Raw genomic sequence first — 9,402 nt, forward strand, 5'->3', positions numbered from 1 at the left:
CTGTACCAGGTGCTTTGCAGTATCATCTCCTTTTATCTATATTAAGTTGACAGATGAAGAAACTAAGGCACTGCATGATTAAATAGTCTGAGGTCATACTAGTTAAAAGTAAAAAAATTCAGATTTGAACACAGGCATTTGGACCCTAAAGCTCACATTTTAAACCATTACACTACTCTGAGATTTCCTAAGCATAAGATTTTAAATTGTGTAAAATTCTTTTTTAATGAGCTTCACAGATGAGATGAATCAGGTCTTGCAAAGTAAGGAAGTGCTACTATTTAGTATCACCAAATAATATAGAATAAAATGAATTGAGGTAATATTAGTTATTAAATTAAAAAAATAGAACTTTGCTTTCCTTTTTTTTCTTGTTTGCATGGCAGTAGACAACAATGAAATATTTTTCCAAAGCAAACACACTAAGTTTTAAAGGTTTCATTTTAGAAGCAAATCAAATAAATATAAGCACTATTCTTGGTAACAAGAATCCAGCATCTTAGCACTAACGTTGCTATTGGAGAAAAGAGGCATCTGCAGTAATTGGGCCCTATGGGTTTCTACTTGCAGCAGTACAAAGAGAGAAAATGAAGCAGCTGGTGCCTGTGGCCAGCGTAACCAGCTCAACAAGCCTTATGTGTGGTTTACAGTGGAAGGAAGAAAGCAAGCCAAATGCCAGCAATGGCCCAGATAGAGAAATACAGTCTTTGGGGTGAGCAAGCCATAGTCCCAATTGCCAAAGACTTCCTGAGCAAGAGAGAGTTTCTTTTTGAAGTATTGGAGTGAATTTCATGAGTTTAGATTGATTATAAAGTAGAAATTTAAAAGACATATAAGCATTATTTTATTTAGTTTTCAGCTTCCTTGCATCATTTGAGAAATTTCTATTCAGGTAGGAACATTCAGACACTTTTTCAATCTGTACTGGCAATAAAAATTTTCAATAGCTTCTGTCCTTTCTCTCCAGCAAACTGCAAAATGCCCTGACATCCATAGTGTTGTTATCAATTAATAAGTATTGTCCCGCCTTTATAAATTAGACTATATTTTATTGTCTTTTTAATAAGCAGTTATGATTTTACATCCTGTCAAGCAATTTCAAAAATTATTCCAAAGCCAGTGGTGTATCCCTAAGCAAGTCTAATTAAATAGAGCAAATAATCTGGACTAGTTCGTAGGGAATAGATCAGATGCAACCACACTATCATTTTACTCCTGATCTTGACTTCTAGCAACAACCTTTAGTAAGACTGAGTTTTTAAATATCAAGAAAGTAGCTGGCATCTAAACAAGATACTCAACTGGAATCCTTCTAGTAGAAATATGAGCTATATAGTCTTTCCTCTAATTGCTACTTTCTCAACACTTAAGAATTATAACAAACAGAACACCCATTGCTTCGCACTGCCCAGCAAGTTAAGTTTGGAAGAGTACCAAAAGGCTGACTGATGACAGCTTCTTAGCAGAAGCTGGGGGCAGTTTTCATTCTGATAGTACTTTCACAATCTACAGTTCCAGATGAATTAGCCACATGTTTGTGCCTACAAAGAGGAGACTACAACACACACACACACATATACAGACACACACACATACACATATTTGTATTTGAATTACTTTTTATTGTTTTCATAAATTGTTATTTTAAAGAAATCAGAGGGTAATACTTTTTGTTATAAATACAGACCAAGTGTTACAGTATCTTTCATAACTTAAAAAGCACTGTTAATTCCAAATATTATGATAGAATCTATGGAATCCATAATACATTTCATTCTAGTCATATAACAACTAATTGTTTATTTTTTGTGTACCTATGTAGATATTAATTTGTATTCAAGTGCTATGAGTGGCAAAATTATATTTTCCATATATTCTAAATTAGAACATGATTTTGGTATTTTTTAGTATTTTCTCATTCTTATGTCTCTTACTTTGGGAATATTTTCCATGCAGTGTGGTCCCTACTACTCTTTCTCTGGATACTTTTGTTTTTGTAAAAATTCAAAAAGTTGTATAATTGGGATCATAGTCATAATATTTCTGGTATGGAGAGATTGCTTTGTATAAAACACACAGCAATTTTATTAACTGGCGTGAGAATATAGTTATTTTAAAGCTATTTTTAAGGTAATTTTACATCATCCAACTTCAAATTCACTTTGCTGTTATTTTCCCTGGAGAAAATTTACCAAAATAATGTGTCAAAAAGCTTTTAAACCATAGATGATAGTTGCATAGGATTTCATTATACTATTTTTCTACTTTTGTATATGCTTACAAATTAACTTTTAAATTTAGAAAAACATAGTTTATGAAAACTTGCATTTAGTTGTAAAGTAATATCACATTTGTTATTGATTTTATATATTAAAAACTTACATTTTATTATTTCAGAGAACAACATTTGTGAAATGCCATATTAAGGGAATGAAAACTAAAAACCACATGATCAGATTGGTGCGGTGGCTCACACCTGTAATCCCAGCACTTTGGGAGGCTAAGACAAGAGGATCACTTGAGTTCAGGAGTTCCAGACAAGCTGGGGCAACATAGTGAGACCTCGTCTCTGCAAAAAAATTAGCCAGGCATGGTAGCATGTGCCTGTAGTCTCAGCAACTCAGGATGCTGAGGTGGGAGGATTGCTTGAGCTTGGGAGGTCAAGGCTGAACTGTGATCATGCTAGTGCACTCTAGCCTAGGCAACAGAGTGAGATCCTGTCTCAAAAAAAAAAAAAAAAAAAATTTTAAAAAAAGAAAAAAAGAGAGAGAGAGAAAACAAAAAACACGTGATTATCTCAACTGATGCAGGAAAAGAATTTGACAAAGTTTAGCATAATTTCTTGATAGAAACTCTTTTAGCAGTTTAGAGAAAGAAAAGTCCTCAACATAATAAAGGCTATTTATGAAAAACCCACAGCTAACATCATAATTAATAGGGAACAACTGAAGGCTTTTCTACTAAGACCCAGTAAAAGGTAAGGATACCCACTCTCACCACTTGTCTTCAACATAGTACTGGAAGTACTAGCAAGAGCAATCAGACAAGAAAAAGAAATAAAAGGCTTCCAAATTGGAAAAGAAGAAGTAAAATTATTTCTATTTGCAGATGACATAATCCTATATGTAGAAAATCCCAAAGGTTCCAAAAATAGCGTTAGAACTGATTAATTCAGTAAAGTTGCAGGATACAAAACCAACATACAAAAATCAGTAGCATTTTATACACAAATAGTAACCTAGCTGTAAAAGAAATCAAGAAAACAATGTCATTTATGATAGTATCAAAAAATATTCTGGAATAAATCTAACCAAAGAGGTGAAAAATTTGTATACCGAAAACTATAAAATCTTGATGAAGGAAATTGGAAAAGACACAAATAAATGGAATATATAAATAAATGGAAAGATATCCTGTGAATGGAATTAATATTGTTAAAATGGCCATACTACCCAAAACAATATACAGATTCAACATAATTCCTATCAAAATTCTAATGGCATTCTTCACAGAAATAGAAAAAACAATCTGTATTGAAAGGAAAAATAAAGTTGAAGACATCACACTTCCTGATTTCAAATGATATTACAAAGCTGCAGTAATCAAAACAGTATGGTACTGGCATAAAAACACAAATATAGACTGACGGAACATAAAAGAGAGCCAAGAAATAAATCCAAACATATAGGGTCAACTAATTTTCTACAAGGGCACCAAGAGGACACAATGGGGAAAGGATAGTCTTCAATAATGATGCTGGGAAAAATGGATTTCCAAATATAAAAGAGTGAAATCGGACCCTGATCTTACACTATACACAAAAATCAATTCAAAATGGATAAGATACCTTAGTGTAAGGCCTGAAACTATGAAATTCCTAGAAGAGAACATAGGGTAAAATCTCCTTGATATTAGCCTTGGAAATGATTTTTTTGAATATCACACTAAAAGCTCAGACTATAAAACCAAAAATAAATAAATAGGACTACATCAAACTAAAAGACCTCTGCAGTGAAAAAACAACAACAACAACAACAACAAATGAAAAGACAACATACAAATTGGGAAAAAAAATTTGCAAATCATCTAACTGATAAAGGGTTACTATAAAAAAGTTACAAATAATTCTAATAACTCCATAGCAGAAAAATGATTAACTGGATTAAAAAACGGGCAAAGGACCTTAGCAGATATTTCTCCAAAGAAGACATGAAAATGGCCAGCAGGTATATGAAAAAGTGCTCAACATCATTAATCATCAGGAAAACGCAAATTAAAACCACTAGATGATATCACTTCATAACCTTTAGGATGGCTATAATAAAAAAGAAAAGAAATAACAAATGTTGACAGAAGTGTGGAGAAAAGGGAACCCTAGTACGTTGCTGGTGGGAATGTACATTGGAATATTCAATATGGGAAACAGAATAGAGGTTCCTAAAGAAATTAAAAATAGAACCACCATATGACCCAGGAATCCCTATTATGGGTATATACTCAAAAAAAATGAAATCACCACCTCATAAAGATATCTATACTCCCACATTCATTGAAGCATTATTCACAATAGTGAAGAGATGGAAACAACTTCAGTGTTCATTGATGTATCAATGGATACAGAGAATGTCATATAGATCTGTCTGTAACATGAAATATTATTCAGCCTTGAAAAAGGAGATCCTGCCATTAGCCTCAACATGGATAGACCTGAAGAACGTTAAGTGAAATAATCTGGACACATAAAGCAAAATATTACATGATCTCTCTTACGTATGGAATTTTTTTAAATATCTAATATATAGAGTTAGAGATAAAAGAATAAAACCGTGATTACTAGGGACAGGAAACAAAAGGAGGAAATGTAGAGAGGTAGGTCAAAGAATTCAAAGTAGCAGATATGTAGGATTAACAAGTCTACAGATTTAATGTACAATATGAGGGCTGTAATTTATAAAATTGTATTATATTTGAGACTTTTGTTAAATAAGTAGATATTAGCTGCTCTCATCACCAAAGAAATAATTATGTGATATGATAGATATGTTAGTTCAATACAATAACCATTTTACTATCTGTATGTATTCTATGACATCATGTTATAAACCTCAAATATACACAATAGAATTTATTTTTAAAAAACATGTTTTATGGTTTAAGAGAATATTGGTCATAAAATTTTAATGTATGTTACATTGTTAAATATACTATAATTAAAATTTAACATAATTAGAAAAACATATTACCTAAAATGTATTAAATGTTAACATTTATATTATTTGCTAAGTTTCTATTGCGAATTAGGCCTACTCAAGGGGAAAGTCTCTTCCTTTGATATCAGTAGCTGTTGGTATTTTTATAATAGACAATTCTACCACTCATTATTTTAGATCTGACATTCCTCCTTAGGTTGGGTTTATTCCTAGCTAATGCGGGCAAGGGTGAATGAGTTATAGTCATTTAGCTCTGCTGTCAACTTTCTCAGTAATTAATGTGCTTAGTTTTATTTGAAAGAGCATTTAGAAATGCTATTTCACATTACATGCCTTAGGGTTATGGTTTTTCTTTCTCACACAGATAGGCACAATTTCCATACAAGCTCAGGTAAAGAAGAAAGACACCGTGGCCCCTATTCAGTTTCCCAAAATTTCCCTCTTATACACAAATGACAAATAGACCATTCATGTTTGAAGGGCATAGTGGATACATAGTAGTTTTAATGAAGAATATAAGGAAATACGATGAATTGAAAATACAGGAAATTTCAAGAGTGCCAGAAGTCAGTCCTATTATCTGCTTTATTTTCTATATAATTTTCTGACAATATTTTCTTAAGTCTGATAAACTGTTATACTATTTCATTATTTTCATTTGTAAATATGCCAGTGGAAAAGGCAACAGCTATTTCTAAGTGTTTCTTAGAATTATTTTTCCTCCCTTTGATTCATCTGAACCCATCACATGTTTAACATGTGCATGAAAAACACATTTTGTAAATGCTTTTCAAAGCTGTCCGAAGAATGTTTCCATCTAGTCACATTATCTTGTTTCTTGTTTTCAACATGCAGGGTGTGCTCTGTGCAACTCCCCTCATTTTTATCATTCCGTCAGCCTGTTATCTGAAACTGTCTGAAGAACCAAGGACACACTCCGATAAGATTATGTCTTATGTCATGCTTCCCATTGGTGCTGCAGTGATGGTTTTTGGATTCGTCATGGCTATTACAAATCCTCAAGACTGCACCCACGGGCAGGAAATGTTCTACTGCTTTCCTGACAATTTCTCGCTCACAAATACCTCAGAGTCTCATATTCAGCAGACAACACAACTTTCTATCGTAAATATTAGTATCTTTCAATGAGTTGACTGCTTAAAAAAATATGTATGTTTTCATAGACTTTAAAACACATAACATTTACATGTTTTAGTCTGTATTTATATTATATAAAATTAGTATTTTGGCATTTTTCAAGACTTGGCTTTCATGACTCTTTAGTGCAATATCAAAGATAAAGAAAAGAAAAATTGAATGTATTTCACCTTTAACTGGAACAAAATAAGTGTTTTGTTCTAATGACTGCACTACACTAATGCTGATTGAAGAAGGGAGAGTGAAGCCTTTAGCATTTTCTGCCATCCCCCTTTTATTTAATATGCAAACCAGTATATTGTGTTCCAAAATAAGTAGGCGATTGTGGGTTGGAATTTTGTGTAGATGTCTTTTAGTCGGGGGCGGGGGGCATTTTATTTGTCCTTAAAAATCTGTGGAACTGAAGAGAAGGGAAACCCAAAACTATTGAAATGAAGACATATCCCAAGAGCAAAGAGATCTCCATTATCATTTCAGCAGCATCCCTTATTCAAAGGGAAGTGGATCCCTGGAGAAATGAGCACAGACCTCTCCTTGTGAGGAAGCCTGAATGATAAACTGGCTGTGAGGAGCAAGGTGAGTGAGGTATCAAAATCACCATCTTCTGCTGCTGTGTGAATACAACGGTAGCGCCATTCTAAAACAGAAAAAAAAAAAAAATTTCTGTGGCAAGAACCTAAGAGACTGGTGATATGGACCTGTTGAATTTTCAGTGCTGTCAGGAATATACAATGGGAAGCTGAACTTTGAAACTAGAAACGTGTAAGAAGAATCAGGGCTACCGAAGAAGCTTTCTCAGTCCACTGGGGGTTCCTCAGAGAGATTTCTGGGAGCTCTTGTTGACTGGGTCTTTGGGAGCAGATAGTGAGATGGAGTTTATCATAACTAATGGGGGAGAGGGGAAAGCAGGATTGGTAGGGAGAGGTAGAACTGCAAGGCAGGCTGACCTCAGCCAACTCCACAGGGAAGCTGGTGCGTACATGACCCATCAGAGTTGTCCCTGTTCGGGGGTAATAACCCGGTTTTGATACTGCTGCCTCCATCAGTCATTGAATGTGAGCATCTGGAGAAGGGTGAGTTCTTGGGCTAGGCAGCTTTTTGCAGCAGAGCAAACCCTAAAGGAACTGAGAGCTGGAGGTGGTCTACTGATAGCTTGGTCACTACATGCTTCCTTACAGGGGTATCTGGGACACATAGCTGTGCCCACCACAGATGCCCTCGGTTTACCGAGGATTTTTAAATGATTTTTTAATGAGGATTTTGTGTCTTTGTATCTATGACAGTCTTTAAAAAGTAACATGAAAATTTGGGGCCATCTGGATGGCTTCCTTATATAGAGTATCACCTAAGATTTCCATTTCATTTGTATTCCAACCAGGTTTTCCATCTGTGGTACTATATTAATTGTTACCAAATAACAAGAAACTATCACAAGCAGAGTTAATACATATATGATAAGTTCGTACAAATCAAATGCAAAAAACCTACAGGAAGTGTATAAAGGGTAGGTTCATAGTAGTTTGAATAAAGTGGCAAGAGCTGAGTCATTGTGTGACTCATAGTGAGAAAGGCCTATTGAACACAAAGGAGGATGCATTTTAGCAGGTAGAACCATGCTCAGAGTTTTAGTGGTGATTTGTTTTTTCAATAAAATATTATCCTTGCCACTAAATTAATTTAAATTCTGTTGAGTAACTTTTCTGTATTTAACTTATGAATTTGTTTTTTATAGTTAAGGGTCATAGTATAAGCAGTTTGTGCCTGTTTTTAGATTGGTACGTGTTTAGGTAAAGTATAATAAAAATGCTTTCATTCCATGTAAGAAATGAGGAAATGTAAGCAAGTTTTGCCACAGTCTGTCCTTACATTGCTCAAGACTGAGAAACACTGACCTACATAGTTATTAAATAAAGTCATGAGGGATGAGATCTCTAAACATGTACAAAGAAAAGTATGTCAAGGATAACATAATTTAGCACGTAACCATCTCTTATCTTGTACTTCAGTGTTGCTTCATACTCTTCAAGTAGATAAAAGCTCCTGGTAGGAAGGGAGCGCAGCATTAGTACCTAATAAATATGTATTGGTTTGTTTGTTTTTAATCAACTGTAGAACAAGACTGCTTATGACCCAGTTATTAGCTGCATGGATTACCGACATCTTTCCAATTATAATTGAATAAATCCTAGGAACTCACATTTATTTTGCAAGAATACTTGTATGCCTATTTTGCCACCATGCATAACTACAAGAACCCCACCCCCCAATCTATTTTCTGCCTCAGTTCAATAAGAGATTCCCCTGAAAATCTTTCCATCCCTGCCACTTGTTGCCCCTAACAAAGCAACTTGAAGGTTTTAAACCAGTTTTTGAAGCTGTCACTACACTTAAATGTATAAAGTGCTTCTTAACTTTCAAAAGGTGGTGGTAGGCAGGAACCATATCTTTACACACAAATGAGAACATCTAGCAATACACTTCCCTTAAGGATATAAGTTGGATAGCATCTGTGTAATTTAGAAATTGAGTCATTGTTCACTTATTATAGAGTCTTTATTATCAACACTAACTTGAACCGTCTTCAAATATCAGAATGGGTAAACTGTCTATGACCATACCACCCTGAACACACCAGATCTGATCTGATCTTGGAAGCTGAGCATGGTCTGGCCTGGTTAATACTTGGATGGGAGAACAGGTAAACTGCCTTGCCTGGACTATTTCCAGTGATGCCAAACAATAATTGTTGCCTCTTGTCTTTCTTAAACGGAGACTGCATCCATTTTACCAAACTAAGAAGTTTTCAGTTAGTCCTCTGCTGAAGTCATACTATATACATCTACTTAATTAAAGATACATTTATTGAACAGAACAGGTCTCCTCCTGGTTTATGTGCTGTAGCCTTGCTTAGGAAAGGAATTATACCCTGTCTTTTAATTAGGGGTGGCTATTGACTGGAGCAAGTGTTGTCGGGTTGTCCAAGAGTGGCCCAAGCATGAATCAATGAGTGACCATGAGTGAACTCATGGTCACT

General features: G+C 34.5%; 1 protein-coding gene across 2 annotated transcripts in view; it reads left to right on the forward strand.

The window, feature by feature from the left end:
- The window catches only part of SLC38A11 (solute carrier family 38 member 11), a 58,311-nt gene extending 49,747 nt beyond the window's left edge, over positions 1-8,564 (forward strand). For both annotated transcript variants that reach the window (XM_033231271.1, XM_033231272.1), the window contains one exon: positions 6,066-8,564. In XM_033231271.1, coding sequence (XP_033087162.1) covers positions 6,066-6,359 — 294 coding nt within the window. In that variant the 3' untranslated portion in view covers positions 6,360-8,564. The remainder of the gene's footprint in view (positions 1-6,065) is intronic.
- The last annotated feature ends 838 nt before the right edge of the window (positions 8,565-9,402 follow it).

Source organism: Trachypithecus francoisi, unplaced genomic scaffold (assembly GCF_009764315.1).
Source record: "Trachypithecus francoisi isolate TF-2019V2 unplaced genomic scaffold, Tfra_2.0 Lachesis_group13, whole genome shotgun sequence".
NCBI classification, from domain to species: Eukaryota; Metazoa; Chordata; class Mammalia; order Primates; family Cercopithecidae; genus Trachypithecus; species Trachypithecus francoisi.